We start from the raw sequence: 16,407 nt of genomic DNA, 5'->3' as shown, positions 1-16,407 counted from the left end.
TTCTGGGCAAGACCCTGAACTCAACGTTTCCTCCCAATGTGTATATTGGGGAATGAATGTGTGTCAGAGATAAAAGCACTTAGTATGTAACCATTGCAGTGCTGTATGAGCTCTTATGAGTAATGAATGTGACATGCAGTGTAAAATGCTTTGAATGGTCAAAATGACTAGAAAAGCACTATATAAGTACAAGGTCAATTTACTATTATATTTAACAGTAATAATATCACTTTAACTGCAGAACATTGCTATTATACTTTTTTTTAATCATGAATTTAATTTTCTCAAACTGGGCTTGGCTTTTGTTCAGTTATTTATTTATTTATTTATTTATTTATTTATTTATTTTTACTGAACAAAGAAGAGCGCTTGTTAGAATGTTCTTGTTCTGAAAATAAACTACATCTCACTTCCGGCGTGATGCCCGTCTGAAAGTTACGCACTGTTTGTATTTTGTCAAACGCTACGGAGGCCGCGAGGATCTGATTTCCCGGTTTGTTTCTACGAAGTTCCGCTTCCTCTCTGCTAGGTTCCTCCCAGGACCGAGTGAAGATCCAAGCTGGGAGTAACCGGGGAGAGAGACACAAATAAAGTTGCGGCGTGTTTAAAGACCGTATCGCTTTTCACAGTCATAGGACTGTGTGTGAAATCTCAGCGTCAAATCTGGGATTCAAACAAACTAAAACTTAGCAGAAACGGGGTGAAGTTTTTGGATTTTTGCCGTAGTGCGATTGATGACTTTTGTGGTTGACAGAAACCGGTGAGTTAAGATTTGTTCATTCAGCGTTATGGATTTTTACCTTTTATGTAATGTGCATATGGAGATCCAACTTAACCAGCTCTGGAAAACTCGGACTGACTGTCATCTTACATATCTGCACAGGAAATGTTTTACTGCCTTCAAAGCAGATAAAAATATAACATTGAGACCCTAGTGTTATTTTGGGTCTGTGATTAGTGGAAAGGTTAAGCCTAAACTTCATGTTAACTACAACAAACATATAATGATACAAGTGTGTTAAACAATCTGGCTCATCAAGTTATGATGTTTTAAAAACTGCCAGAGGGCCTTAGCTACTAGGACATGTTTCTCTATGATCTAGACAGGAATTTGAAAGCTACAATTAGCTGCTGCTAAATACACATTTCAATGCTTTGAGTTTTTAGAACTTTATATATATATATATATATATATATATATATATATATATATATATATATATATATTAAAGTTGAGAAAAAACTTAAACATTTGCAAGTTTCAACCTCTCAGCTACAGATTAGCTGTAATAACTTGGGTGTAACTTGACCCTAACCTTGGAAACAAAGCTATGTATCGGTGTTCAAATTTGCATCCTAAATTTCTCCACCTGGCATCAGTTAACTAGTCATTTGTTCACTAGACAACAAAACTAAAGCACCTCCACTGTTGAGTCTTGCAGGCTGTTTTTATGTTTGGCTAAATGAGGCCTGGGACTTCAGGTTGCCAAGTTGATGATTCTGATCTGTCAAAATGTTGACACAGGGGTGAGGCAGCTGTTTGAAAAACAGGATAAGGTGCTTATTGTGGGTGTTCATTTGGAGCCTGTGTTTATGCTTCTCTCAGCACCAGACCAATAAGCAGTGGAGGGACTGTAAAAGGTTGAAAGCACAGACGGTGTGTGCATGGATTATACGCAGAGTAAATGTATGTTTCCACATCTGGCTTTGTGGACCAGTATATTTTTCTTGCCAGTGAGTGAATGAAATGTGGAAGTGGGTAGTGTGTCGGCTTCATCACTCCTTCCAGGAAGTTCTCCACAGAATTTCCTTTTATAGAAGCCAAACACAAAAGGCTTGTTGTCCACTTCCTGTAAACAGCTTGGCGGCTGCGTTTGCTGCGCTCTGGTTGGCTGGCCAGGTCCTGTGACCCTTTCGGGCTCGGGGAGTTCCAGGATGAGGAAGTGGGCTTCCCTTGACGACTGCCAGCCATGGGGAATAGAAAGTACTCTGATTCAGTGAGAGAGTGGAGAATGAGGAACAGGAATGGTTAAGGACAGAGGGATGTGACACGCTCTGAGGCACATTTATGAAAAGAATCACTGTGCAGCGAGAACATGGGAGATGCAGTTCGAGGTTGTAAGATAGTATGTTTGCAAACCAAGAATGCAGCATTTGAAACAAATAAAGACTCAGAGAGAAGATCGTTAAATTTTAAACATATCCAGATCTACTTTTGTTTTTCTTTGTGTTATTGTATATCCAGTTTAACCTGGATCTGCTACAACTTGTTTGGCTCAAGTTTCCTCATAAGAAAATCATCTCCATATTTGACCTGTTTCATGTATGAAAGCCTCAGCATGCATGAAAGGAAAACCAGTGCTTTCTAATGTTACTTTTCATTGCAAAAGGCATACAAAGTTATAAACCTTTGGATCTCAACGTGCACTAACTGAAGATTGAATTCAAATAAATGCAATGACAGCATTTCTTTGCAGTGCACGTTTAGTCCTGTTTGTTATTTTGGATACCCAGTGATACGGAGTATAAAAAAAGTTGTTTTATTGCTCCCTCACTATCAGTATGATCATCTCATAATTCAGGTCTGAGGTTTTTTTTTTTTTTTTTCGCATCTTCTTCCTCCCAGTTTAACCTATAACATTAACTGTCTATTACAGGACACAGCTACGCTTATTTACTTAAAACCAGGTAATGAAAATGAACCTGCTGCTGTGATGTGAAGTTTCACCACAGGATGGAAGCCTTTCTCAGCTGTGGGTATATAATGTCCTTTTTGGAACTTTTGTACTTAAAATTGCGCAACATATTAGCTGAAGAGAGTTTAACCAAAACAGTGACTCTGCAGGCATCAAAACCAAACAAATTAGCAGAAAGATGTTAAAGAAGTTTTAAATCAAGGAGACTGTAGTAATAACTGGTGACTCAACATCCATTTTCAAATTAGATATTTAATTTTTGTTAACATAAAACTTTGGATTTATCTTGCTTAAACTTAGATACTGTGTAGTAGATGGATTCCATGGCAGGATCACAGAAAGACCCAGATTTTTCTGAAACAGTTTAAAGGTGCAATCTGTAGGAATTACTGGCATTTAGTGGTAAAGATGTGTGTAGAAATGACTTTAAATGCCAATCATGGTGTTGTGTGAGTGTGAAGTGGCCTCAGGTGCTGCAATGACTGCACTACTATTTAAAAATTGAAGTCTTCTTCTATGTGCCTTTTAAGGTACATAGAATATATAATTTTTTTATGTTGTTACATGCAGCACCTTTAATATCGTCTACAACAAAGAGATTGTAAGAAAATGGCAAATAGAAGCAAAACTACTCAAAAAACAACAGAGCACAAAATGACCAGAATTACCAAAATGTTAGAATGTTTCTAACTTAAAAATACAAATAATGTCAGAATTATAGATACAAAAAAATAAAATCAGTACTTGTCTGAAGGTGGTAAAACAGGCCCAAGCTTACATGTAGTGCTGGTGTGTGCACCTGCCTGATTTAAACTTTACTGCAGCACTCAGAGAACCTACCTTCAAGCTATGTAAAAGTGCTCACAGTCTGTGCCCCTCTTGCTAAGAGCATCGTTTTTCTTTCATTTTTTTCTTTTTCTATTTAGTGTGTGTGGGAGAAAGAGTGGGATGAACAGGGAAGCATGCCCAGTTCTTTAGGTCCAACCCTGCAGCAATGAAATTCCTACATAGCGGCAACTTGTCTCAACCAGCCCCCTTAACATGCAGCCCAACACACTCATACACACCGCCTTTAAAAAAGCACATTAAGTCCCACCAAAGTCTAATTTTATCTTGTTGGGGCAAGAATACACTTGTCCCATCCAAGTAGCTGAGGAATGAGGCGGCCTGCTAAAACCTGCCCTGAGAGGAGTGAAAAGAGAGAAAGAACAGTAGAGGAACAGAAAGCGCTACGAAGGTAAATGAGTATTAGAGAAAGAGGTGCACGCGTTCAGTAGAGATATAACATTTTTTTTTGTTTACCTGATCTTCTGTTGGACGCGGAACAGAAAACAAACAGGTGAGTATTTGGCAGCTTGAAGCACAGGCATTGAAAAGATTTTGGGAGTAAAGCGAGTCAAGGGTGTGCCTCTTTTTCTGCACATGGATTTTTTTATACAGTTGATTTGTGTATTTTTTTAGTGCTTTTTGTCTCACATTGGAAAGTGTAAAGTTCATGGAGAGTTTACATGATCTAAAGAGTGAAAAACCACTACAATACAGAGACATCCATTCATTCAGCATTGTTGCAGATGATAAAGCCTTGGGTGTGCAGTACAGGGAATGTTTCTGAATTTAGACAGAGAGCTAGATGAGTTAGAGCTGAGGTGTCTTCAGCTTGTGAACCTATTATCCATTTTTTACACGGGACTTAAATTACAATTTTAGACATGTTTTTGCATTAAATCCAGTGGGTCAATGTGACCAAACTTTTGACTTGTAGTGAATCTACTTGTGTAAAATGTTCATCTTTGTTATTTAAAAAAAAAAAAAAACGACCTGCTATGCATACTGGCTAATTTGTCAAATAAATGACACTATATATGCATTAAAAAATGAATCATTCAGTTTCTGATATGGGTCAGACCTGTAGAGAATTTGCAGAAGGAGAGTTTTGCTTGAAGCAGAGGCCACCTGAGCCACGTTTGTTACTCTTATTTTATTACGGGCTGTGTCATTGATGGTCAGATGCAGGAAATGAGGAAACCTTTGTTTGCTTCCTGTTTCCTGTCTGTGATGTCACATAAAAGTAGCTTGTATCTCAGATCTGACTGAACTGCTTGCTTTGCAGAACTGGAAGAGGTGCTTTTGAGGTTGTGTCTACAAGTGTGTCAGAGTGCCTGCAATCTCATATATATATTTTTTTTACCATATTTGGGTAGTGGATGACACTTAAGTTTCTACAAAGCGTGGGAAGAAGTACTCAAGTCAATAACAAAGTTTTAAGAAACTTCAGACACAATTTTACTTCACGCATCAATATTAATAACAGAAAAAGTTAACTCAGCTGCTCTGAACATTGTTTCTATGTAAGATGTGTTATTCATGACATTCGATTACTGATACAGATACATGAAAAACTAAGGAGACTTTCAGTGTTATAGCTGTACAGTTTAGTAATTAAACTGTAGGCAAAACATTTTGGCTTGTAATGATACTGATATTATATTAATATAGAATAATGGTTTATGAAAGCCTAAAGGGAAGTGAAATTCTTACAGTACATTTTCAAATAAAGGCTGCACGGCGGTGTGGTGGTTAGCACTGCGGCCTCACAGCAAAAAGGTTGCTGGTTTGAGCCTCTGCTGGGGAGGTGTCCCCGTCTTCCTCCCACTGACCGATCATGGGTGTACCCTGCTTCTCGTCTGCTAATTGCTTGGATAGGCTCCAGTTTCCCTGTGACCCTGAATTGGAATAAGCGGTATAGAAAATTTACTTTGGCATATGTTCTCTGTGATGCACCCGGTAACAATGTTTAATTTGACATTCATCTTGCATCCTACCTGTACTCTGAGCTCTATCCAGTCAGTAAAGGTCCGTCTGATGTTGACTCCTCTCTTATCTCCTGCTCCATCCCTTGATTTTTTTTATCTTAATCCGATAATGTCCTATTGCATTACTTCAATGAATCTGATATAGTATGAGTTTAAAAAGGCTAATGTGTTGCTATCCTGTTGCTAGCATCCGTAAAGGGAATCTTAGCTGTAAAGTGATGCAGATTCCAAAAAGAAAGCATTGTGAAGTACAGTTGTTCTGCCTTGGATGCAGCTAAGCTTCAGGAATTTACATAATAAATGTCGCTACACCATTAAAATGTGTCAGAAAATCACATTTTTAAGGTCAGAAAGTTACATAGTGCTACTTTAAATAAGTAAAAAATAAAAAAAATGGAGAAACTGTTGGAAAGTTGGATGTGTAGCAGAGGGAAAGGTGTGGTCGAAATCTCAAGAGATTTCCATGAATGCAGTGAGGGGTTGTGTTTGTAGCTTGGCAACAGCTGAGCTGAAGATATCACAGTATGTTGGAAAGTAACTTTCAGTAGAATACTTTTGATAGACAACATGGACAAAAATGTTCACTTTAATGTCCAGGTTGCAGAGCTGCTACATTTCTGTGATATGCAGGATTTCACCATTGTATTAACAAGCATTACAATTATACTTGCTGCTCTGTCTGCAGTCTCTGTCTGCTCCTACTGTCTGATAGCAAACTAAGGCCTTTTGACTTGAACCCTTTAAATCAGGACTGATGCACTTTCCTTGTGGGTCATGTTGTGTGGAAGTTATAAATATCAAGCCAACGTTGCAAACTCAACCTATTTTTCTGCTATTTCTTTTTCCCCTATAAGGCAGATCCAATATATCAAAAGGACTATCGACAGGCATTGGAGTCTGGAATATATTCCTGCAGCCATGTTTCAATAAAACACATAATACTTCCTTCCTGATATTCCTTCTGTACCTTTCTCAGCGTTCCAAGTTCTTTCACGTAATTTCCCAGTGGTCCAACATTCCTCAGTACAATCAAGGGAAGAAATGGTTAAACTTCATCCTCCTTGCTGTCTGATTCTGTCCTTCCTGTACATCCAAGACATCTCCTATTCAAGTCATCTAGACTTGGAGTCTTATTCCAGGAAATAACTTGGGCTTTGGAGAGCTTAATCAGCTGTTTCCACACGTAAACAGCTTTGCTGTTGGCAAGATTACTCCTCATAACAGATGTTAAAATGTGGCAAAAATACCCCCAAAAAATGTCCTTTTGCTGCACAGCTTCTGTACCATCATAAAAATGTCTGACATCAGTGTTTGAAAAGAGTTACAAAGAGATCCCATTCATTTAAAATGTGCCTAAGAGATGATTGAAAAATAACCTGCCTCCATTTTCAACTGATTTAAATCATATTGGCAGCTTGTGGGTTCCTCTCAAACATGAGATGTAGCATGAGGAAGACAATGCACTTCTCTGATTAGCATTTGTTAGACTGCGGTTGCTGCCTGAAAGTGAAAGTTGAAAATGAGTAGATCAACCAACTTGAACTTGAAATTAGTCTTGATTTAGTTTCTAAGGTTTGATACTAACATACTTAGTTTTTTTCCTTTTCATTGAGCTAGTCTTTCGTCTCCTTCACTCCAGTTGTCACACTGTTCTCAGTCTCCCTTACATCTGCAGACACTCCTCTCTCTCTCTCTCTCTCTCTCTCTCTCTCTCTCTGCCTCTTTTCCTTCCTCATTCATTTGTAACCGTGAACAAGACTCAACGCGGTCACTTTGCTCACTCAGCACCTCGTCGTGTTCAAACGCTGCTTCCTTCACTCCAACACTCACTGCTGATCTTCAGATTGTGTGATGGATGGGTTAGTTAATTCTGTGAGTCTTTCTTTACTTTCTTTTTCCTTTGACAGCAGGCTAACCTTTAACAGAATCGCAGCCATTTCTTGTTTTAATGCTAGACCTGTCTAGCATTGTGAAACGTGAAAAAACAGGAAGTAGTCAATCTGTGGCTGTGGCGTGCAATAGACTCACTGGTTGTTTCCTAAATTTGTGCATCTCATCCTGATTTTGCAGGTAAACTTGTGTGTAGATGTGTGACAGCGGAGTGTGTGAGGACAAGCCCCCCGCCCCCCCTGTCAGGATGAGTAGCCAAGGAGGTGGAGCCAAGGACTCCCAGTCAGCCAATCACAACTCTCGGCCACTGCCGTCTGTACCTGAGGAGAAGAAGCCCAGGAATAAGATCATCTCTATGTTTGCTTCAGAGAAAGGTTAGAAATGTGGAGAATGCACATGTCACCGAGCATGCATGTTGAATAGCGGGTGACACACACACTGAATCCCAACCTTTTCCTTGCAGGAGGCAGGAAAAAGGATCGGGACAAGGACAGGCCTGAGATCTCCTCCCCCTCAGACTTTGAACACACCATCCATGTGGGCTTTGATGCTGTTACTGGAGAATTCACTGTAAGTATTCAAACAAGTGCTGTGCAATGTGTGTGTTTTTATGTTTGTTTAAAATGCTGATAATTGTTTTCTTCAGCTGAGAGTATGTTGCATCATTATAATTTACACCAGATTAAGATTTTGGAAACTACATTTATGATTTTTTTTTTTTTAACTGCAGACTAAACTTGAGACAGCATTTGCTTCGAGTTGCTCATAATAAAACCTGGAGATGTTTATATTTCAAGGCTGCCGGATACTTAATAGATTAATGTGATTATGGCAGAATCCTTTATGCCGTGCATTAAGCTTTATGCTTAAGATCAAGTAAGACAATCTTAAACAAAGCTTAAACAGGTTTACATTGATGTTTTATTATAAATAGTTCATTTTCAACACAGCATGTTAGGTCACATTAACTGGGATTTAATGCAGCATTACACAATCTATGTCTAAAGTCACCTCCATGAATTCTGAAAATACTGTCATCACTGCTAGATTCTGTATGCACATCTTTAAGATGCAGAGTATTGCAGAGTTGTTTGTCAGCAGTATGCATGCTTTTTTCTCAGACAACAGGATAGGTGAATAATTTTAGGTGGCTAAGTTATATTAATGTTTATATGTGCTTTAATGGGGAAATTTGTGCCTTTTAAAATAAGGTGCATAGTTTAGTTTTTGCTGGAAAAACCTATTATACTAACTTAGCTTAACCAATTTTGTTATTAAGATTAATGTTTAGTTTTTTGAGTGATACTATCTGTATATCTTTGTTAAAGTCTGACTTAAAAATCTTCCCATCACTCGTATGACATTTCATTTACTGGCATTGTCTCATGGTTCCTCCAAACTTGACATGTCACATATTAGCAAATTAGCATGTTAGCAAACATTATATTTGCCAGTTGTTTCAGCCACCTTTGACTCTGTAAAGAAACAGAAAAGATTTATGTTGTGAGGTGCAACTGGTGTAATTACTTGATATGTAAAACGTCTTTTGGGATAAGAGAAGTTTACCCGCTGAGTTGCAGCTCAGCAGAAGTTATTAAGATCATTACTCTTGATATGATTTTATGCTTCTGATAAAAAAAAGTGCATTGCACATGCATTTTTATCTTGAAAGCCTCTTGAAATCCTTATTTTGAGTCATGTCTAACAAGGGAATTGGAGTTGACATTCCAGGTAATTTGATCTCATATTTTGATGATTTCACCATGATTATACAGGGAAAGTCCCAGGAATTTCCTGTTGTTGCTGTAAAATGACAGTGCAGTATTTTACACCACATTTATTTATAGAGAGCATATGAATCTCCTTCTTCAACTTGTGAAACTGAAAATGATAAAATAGGTTACGTTTTTATCTTTATTAACCAGATTGTTTGATTGATAAAGGAAGGAACTTTGAAATGCAGCTGCTCTTCGTGTATGATTCAGCTTTGTGAGCTGTGTATAGTCTGTTCCTGTTTTTTACTTTTCTTCCCTTTGATGCTCAGATGTGTGTGTCCTCTGCATGTTTGTTTGTCCAGGGCATGCCGGAGCAGTGGGCCCGTCTCCTTCAGACCTCCAACATCAGTAAATCGGAGCAGAAACAGAATCCTCAGGCTGTCCTCGACATTCTTAAGTTCTACGACTCCACCAGTGGAAAACAGAAATACCTCAGTTTTTCCGCCTCGGGTCAGTTTTCTTCATGTCAGCAGATAAATTGAAGCTATGCAGACTCACTCAGACTCCTCTGTCCTCACACACTCTCTTCTTTTATGTCTTTCAGATAAAGACTCGGTGAGTCGGTGTATTATTTATTCCTAATAGCTAATTATTGCAGTTACATTTAGTAGTTTCTGACTTTAATCTTGTTTAATTACTGTATGTTTATGCTTGCAGCCAGGCAAGCAGACTGCCACCTCCCCGTCTGGCAAAGATGGCGATGACGACGATGATGATGACACACCTCCCCCTGTTGTGGCACCACGGCCAGAACACACAAAATCTGTAAGCTGTGTTCAAATATTGCTTTGTTTTGTTCACTTATTTATATTTCTAAAACCAAATGAGTCTAACAAATTGAGATGATACCATTTCTATTCAACTAAGATTAATCAGGATAAGGGTTAGCTAAAGCAAAGAAATGTTAAGGACAAAGTGGGAAAGTATTTTTTGTGTTACTTAAGGTATACACAAGATCAGTCATTGATCCAATCCCAGCGACCGAGGCGGATGGGGCCTTTAAGAATGCAGACAAACAGAAAAAGAAAGGAGGAAAGATGACCGATGAGGAGATCATGGAGAAACTGAGTACGTAAAACACAAACGCCCAGATATACAATAAAAATAACACTTTACAAACCATATTTCTGGCTGTATTAACGTCCAGCTAAAGTTTTTTTTTATTTTTATTATTCTCAGGAACTATCGTCAGTATTGGAGATCCTAAGAAGAAATACACTCGCTATGAAAAGATCGGCCAGGGGTAAGTCCAAAATCAAGCTAAGTAACAACAACAACAAAAAAAAATCTAATATTTTAGAGTAAGTTTAGCTTGATGCTTGTATAATGTGAGATTAAGATAGAATTTCTGTAACAGGAGGAAAAACAATAAGCTTCTCATTTCACGTCTTTCTGTTTTTCTTTACTTTCAGGGCATCTGGCACAGTTTACACAGCCATAGATGTTGCCACAGGACAAGAGGTAAGTTAATTTTATGTCATAACAAAACCTACTCAGTTTCCAAGGTTGTGCTATTAGTCGTTCTTGTAGCTGATGTCACACATTACAGGACTTTAGACAGTATGTTATGCTCTACAGGTGGCCATCAAACAGATCAACTTGCAGAAGCAGCCAAAGAAGGAGCTAATTATCAATGAGATCCTGGTCATGAAGGAGTTAAAGAACCCCAACATTGTCAACTTCCTAGATAGGTAATGCTGTCACACACTGTACGGACAAAGATACACAGGACATTTCACAGCACCAGCTGTGATGCAGCTGTTATGTGAACGTAACTTTGTGTGTATCTTTAGTTTCCTGGTTGGCGACGAGCTTTTTGTGGTAATGGAGTACCTGGCTGGTGGCTCTCTAACTGATGTTGTGACGGAGACGTGCATGGATGAGGCTCAGATTGCTGCCGTCTGCAGAGAGGTAGAATTATTTAGCCCCTTAGATAACTTAAACTTTGTGCTATATGTCAAAGAAAATGTTTTAAGTATCTAACAAAAGGCTCCATCAACCACTTTTGTTTTTAATTGGACAAAGCAGACACACAACTTCATTATTTCCTGCATTTTTTTCTTCTTCTAATTATTCTACAGTTCCTATGTTGCATTAACTTTTGAGGAATCTTACATTTTTCTGCCTCTTGTGTTCAGGTCCTTCAGGCTCTGGAGTTTCTACATGCCAATCAAGTTATTCATAGAGACATCAAGAGTGACAATGTTCTCCTGGGGATGGATGGATCAGTAAAACTCAGTAAGTACATGCAAACAACCACACATCCACAGACACAAGTTGTACTTATCAACACACACTGTTAGTTATTGTTTAATTTGCACTTGTACTTCTCATTAAAACTGTGGTAAAGTCTAGAAATGTTTGGATCTGAACTCAGTTTTCTTTCTTTTTTTTTTTTTTAGCCGACTTTGGCTTCTGTGCTCAGATCACCCCAGAGCAGAGCAAGCGCAGCACCATGGTGGGGACTCCATACTGGATGGCTCCAGAGGTGGTGACCAGGAAAGCCTACGGACCCAAAGTTGATATTTGGTCTCTGGGGATTATGGCCATAGAGATGGTGGAAGGAGAGCCTCCATATCTGAACGAGAATCCTCTCAGGGTGAGTGTGGTGGGGGGGTAGATGGCCATTCAACTGTTTAAGTGCAGGTTTTCTTGCAACGAGTGAGAAAACTTTTCATGGATCTTCTAGCATAACAACAAGAAATTTTGCTGCTTGGTAGCAGCAAAATTTTGTAACTGCAAATATACAGACACATGATTAATAATAATCTTTAACTTTACAGTGGAGTGGAATGATTCCCACATTTCTCCCAGTTTTCACTTGTCCTCATCTTCTGGATGGTTTGGTACAAAAACAAGTGAGGAGTACTAATAACCTTGGTAATCCCGGACGTCTCCTTTAGCGCCATCATGTGGCTGCTAGTTGTAGTTCTGCATTAAAGCTCACACGCCATTAAGTTTTCATTTCTACCTTTAACATTCCGTCTGGCATCCTTAATTTGAACAATTCTTGGGTTTTAAGAAAATATCTACAGATGTAATGACTTGTCCATCAAGCTGAGTACAAAGCTTCCCAGAGCTGCTGCGTTTTTATAGTAATCTTTGTTATCACATCTTTAAATCACATGCACTGTTTTGATAATTACAGTCAAAAAAATAATGAGGTTCTTTGAAAGAAATTTACATAAATATTTTAATACTGAAGATTATGACATTGGTCCAAAATTGCTGTATCATAAATGTAGAATCAAGGTCATATGATACAGATTTTCTAACCATGCCTTCCTCTGGTTTTAGGCATTGTATTTAATTGCCACCAATGGCACTCCTGAGCTGCAGAGTCCAGAGAAGCTATCTCCCGTCTTCAGGTCCTTCCTGGCCCGTTGTCTGGAGATGGACGTAGAGAAACGAGGTTCAGGCCGAGAACTGCTGCAGGTAAAACATGCCTACACTCTTACATGGTGTCAGTATATAATTACATTCACCTAAAACAAAGAAAAGAAAATAGAAACCTGAGTGATGCAACTGAAACCTGAGAATTTGTGTGGCTGTAACAAAGTTAATCTGAACTTCTTTTAGATGTGGGACATTGGCATGAATTTGTACTGTAGATATTGCTATGCCTGAGGGATTTATGTTTGTTTTTCTTTTTAGATGTGATGTTTAGGCCAAGACATATGGATAGAACTTAAACTAATTAATCCTTGTATCAAATAACTTTTTAAGACTTTTTGATTAAAGTAATAGTTAACATCTTACATGCTTATATGTCCTGAGAAGATTAGATGAAAAGTCTCAAAGCACTGGTGTAAATCTGTAGCATGATGTGTCTAAGTATGCATTAAAAACAAAAAGAAAAAATGGTGTTAGTTTCAAGATGATAATTTATGAGATTAGGAGTTTATGATATAAAAATATAATATAAAAGCCACCAGTTTAGAAAATATCTTTATAGAATTAATTTAATCTTCAATTAGAAGATGACATCTTCAGTTTATTGGCTTTGACACACCACCATTATTAACCATATAATTTATTAGGGGAGAGGGAAGTCTGGGGTTCCCTGCTTAGGCTTCCTGCTGACTACGGATAAGCGGCAAAAAATGAATGATTGGATGAATAATTTATTACCTAAAGATATAAAAAAGAAGTAAATTGGGCAGGTTCAGAGTTAGATTATATTTAAAGCCTATGAAGAGACTCTTAGTCTGCTGTATGAAGATAAGTGATATTCACTCTTGTCTGAAGCTGACTTTAAAATTGGAGGTGATTACTAAACTTCTGATATTTCATGTTGGCATTCCTTTGTGTATTTTGTAGCATCCATTCCTGAAGGCGGCCAAACCTCTATCCAGTCTCACCCCACTCATCCTGGCAGCCAAGGAGGCCATGAGGAGCAACCGCTAAATCTCTCTATGAAGAGACTATAAGAGCAAAAACCAGGGACATCCAAATAGCCATCACCGTTTTCTGATCAAAATACGACCATCAGCAATCTCCAACTGTTTATTTCCACTTGTCTTAAAACGCTGCTCCACTCCTGCAGGTGTCTCTATCTTACCTTTGTGCCTTGCTCCAAAGCTGCATTCAGCCATATTGTATTTTCTATTTGTTTGCAGCCACAGCATGTGTGTATTATGATGTATTAGGAATGCAGTATCATCACTTTACACATCAGGAATAATTTTCTTTACGAATCATATTTTACTGCTTTGAGTTCTGCTGAAATTTGTCAACATTTCTCTGCAGCATCTGTAGATTTACAGCTTTTACTGAGGATGAGCCTGAGAGGAAAAGAACAAGAGAGCAAATGTGCTTTCATTCTGGGAGTATGGTATGCAGCCTCTGCTGCTACTTTCTGTGGTTGCCAGCGGTTACATGTGTTTTTTGTTGTCCAGTAGGTTTGGATGTGGCATGAAAAGCTATAGTGTACTGAAACTGTGCTGTAATGTGGTCCAGGGTGGGACAGTGCAGTCTTTGTGTCGTGAAATAGGGCCGCGCCAGTGTCCTTGTTTTACCCTGAATCTCACTGAAAATCATTCCATATATTTGTGGGATTTAATGTTTTTCTTGCACTCCTTTCTTTTGTACACACATCTTTAAGTATTTTCTATTAACATTTTATGCATTTCAAGTCTTTCAAGCCTCAAACCACAAACGTTTATTGTTCTCAGACTTTATAAAAGAATCTTCCTGTGCTGCCAGAATATACACAAACCCAATTTTATACAGTTTAGTGCATAAAAGAAAATATTTTTAGTCCTCAGTACCTAAAGGCCACATTTATCTCAGCATGATGCCTCATCTGTCTTCTGTCTGTCTTTAGCTTTTCCTACTGTAACACAAGCCTCATAATGTTGGTCTTTTGGTGTGTGTTAAACACAAATACTGTATGAAAATGTTCAAATGTTAAACTGGAGGAAGTGTCTTTTCAGTTTTTTTTGTATATTGTATAAACTCCTGTATTTTTAACAGCTGATAGTATGTATATCATTGTTTTATATTTGTAACTAACACAGCAGGAGGCAATTTAGTTTTGTTTTCAGGATGTCTGTTTGTACCATTGAGTTATGCAGTTATGGATTATAATTCATTACCAAGACACTTGAGAATCACAGTATTTGGAAATGATGTTTTAATCTGATTGGAGTACCAGATGAGTTAAAAGTCAGTGGACAGTACTGAGTAAAATGTGCCTTTAACAGATGTTTGAAACACTCATTGTGCTCAGCAGGTTGATGCAAAGTAAACCGTACTAAACACCAGTTTGTTGTGTGTAATCTGAACACACATTCCAGTGATTTATTTAATGAGGTTAAAGAGCACAAAATTTATGTGGTGTTCTTTGTCATGAAACCAGCTTTTTTAATTGAATAAGATCCACAGTGTTTGTAAATTATTAAAGTTGGATGGAAAAGATTTGTGATTTGTGTGAATCATTGATGAACTGACAGGTCGCACCGGTCACTGGGAAGCTTTGGGTCATTGCGTCTGTGGAATGAGATACAAAATGAGGAAGATGTACAACATGGTGAAAAATGGCCACATGAGAATATTAAAATATGAAAAATATGCCCATGTAAAATGATCAAAACACATAAAACGGTGCAAAACATAAAGAAATGCTATAATTTGGCTAATGTGGATTGGAGTGAGGGGGTAAAAACATGGTGCAAAAGACCACAGATTAGGAGCTACTTGCACTGAAACGCTGTGAAATAATGACGACACTAGAGGGCAGCATGCATCTTTAAGCATTTTTACTACTCCTGGCGGTCATTCGTGTTGTAATTTGAACATCTGATTCACCTTCCTGAAAATCTGTCTTTATTAAAGTCCTAAGTTTGTGAAAAGTAACATGATTTTATTCTTTCTATCATTACAGACATCCAGAATGAAGATGTGTTTGATTTTTCTGCCAACACTGGCAATCCAGATTCTCTGTGGGTTAGTGATTGGTATTAGTTAGGTTTAGTAGGTTATAGAGCTGCATTAGATAAATATTTATTTGTTTGTACTTTGCAGAACTAACAGCAAATCAAAGTCAAAGGGGGTCAGACTGGGGGAGACAGTGTCTCTCTGAGCTGTACAGCCTGTTTAGGAATTAATGATGACCTCATTTAGTTCCTGCAGTCATCTTGACAAACTCCCAAACAGCTGTTTTTTAAAATCAACAGACGTGAATCTGCTCCGAATCATTTCAGCAGCAGTGGATCTGAGCCGCATTTACTGGAGAATCAGGCTGATGATGCAGGAGATTATTACTGTATGGAGTCTATGTAGGTCTGCTTACGCAGTGGTGCAGTCGTAGAAAAACTGAATCAGCCTTCATGATTGAAGGAAAATTATTGAGCCTTAACTTAAAGAAATGTCATCAACAGGAACTGAAACTCTGATTTTCATATTCTTAACAGTCAGATTTCTCACCCTGTTGCAGCTCCAGATGCTCATTTATGCAAAGTCCTGAAGAAGTGAATTTATTTTAGGAGCTTATGCACAAGAAATGACACCAAATTCAGATGCATTTATGGCTAAGTGTTAAACTAATATCACACCTCAAACAAAGACTTTATCAGATTATTATGAAGATTTTTTTTCTATGATTCAGCAAATACTGAGTAGACAATGATTTGAGTTTGTAGAATTTAAATGAACTTGATAAACTTTAATTTGCTGTAAGCACATGAGGTTGTGGAAGAAACTTGATGTGATAACTTTACATATATTAGAAGA

The 16,407-nt window shown here is 38.0% G+C and overlaps 1 protein-coding gene across 4 annotated transcripts; it reads left to right on the top strand.

The window, feature by feature from the left end:
• The first annotated feature begins 518 nt into the window (after nucleotides 1-518).
• Nucleotides 519-15,093, top strand: LOC121631024 (serine/threonine-protein kinase PAK 2-like). Of its 4 annotated transcripts, none has more exons than XM_041971642.1 (15): nucleotides 519-760; nucleotides 7,580-7,773; nucleotides 7,863-7,969; nucleotides 9,477-9,624; nucleotides 9,719-9,729; nucleotides 9,832-9,939; nucleotides 10,119-10,242; nucleotides 10,354-10,417; nucleotides 10,587-10,635; nucleotides 10,753-10,865; nucleotides 10,968-11,085; nucleotides 11,313-11,412; nucleotides 11,577-11,773; nucleotides 12,472-12,609; nucleotides 13,495-15,093. In XM_041971642.1, exons 2-15 carry the CDS (start codon nucleotides 7,596-7,598, stop codon nucleotides 13,579-13,581), a joined length of 1,542 nt encoding a protein of 513 aa, XP_041827576.1. In that variant the 5' UTR covers nucleotides 519-760; nucleotides 7,580-7,595; the 3' UTR covers nucleotides 13,582-15,093. The 4 variants fall into 4 exon arrangements, with proteins under 4 accessions (XP_041827576.1, XP_041827577.1, XP_041827580.1 ...); XM_041971643.1 differs by lacking the exon at nucleotides 519-760 and adding an exon at nucleotides 3,899-4,035; XM_041971646.1 differs by lacking the exon at nucleotides 519-760 and adding an exon at nucleotides 3,912-3,933.
• Nucleotides 15,094-16,407: the final 1,314 nt, after the last annotated feature.

Source organism: Melanotaenia boesemani, chromosome 20 (assembly GCF_017639745.1).
Source record: "Melanotaenia boesemani isolate fMelBoe1 chromosome 20, fMelBoe1.pri, whole genome shotgun sequence".
NCBI classification, from domain to species: Eukaryota; Metazoa; Chordata; class Actinopteri; order Atheriniformes; family Melanotaeniidae; genus Melanotaenia; species Melanotaenia boesemani.
This window is presented reverse-complemented; position numbering and strand designations above follow the sequence as displayed.

Coding starts and splice junctions, on each gene's coding strand:
- LOC121631024 (XM_041971642.1), top strand. CDS start 7,596: ATGTGTGACAGCGGAGTGTGTGAGGACAAGCCCCCCGCCCCCCCTGTC. Junction 10,243..10,353: donor GGAGATCATGGAGAAACTGA/GTACGTAAAACA, acceptor TATTATTCTCAG/GAACTATCGTCAGTATTGGA. Junction 12,610..13,494: donor CAGGCCGAGAACTGCTGCAG/GTAAAACATGCC, acceptor TGTATTTTGTAG/CATCCATTCCTGAAGGCGGC.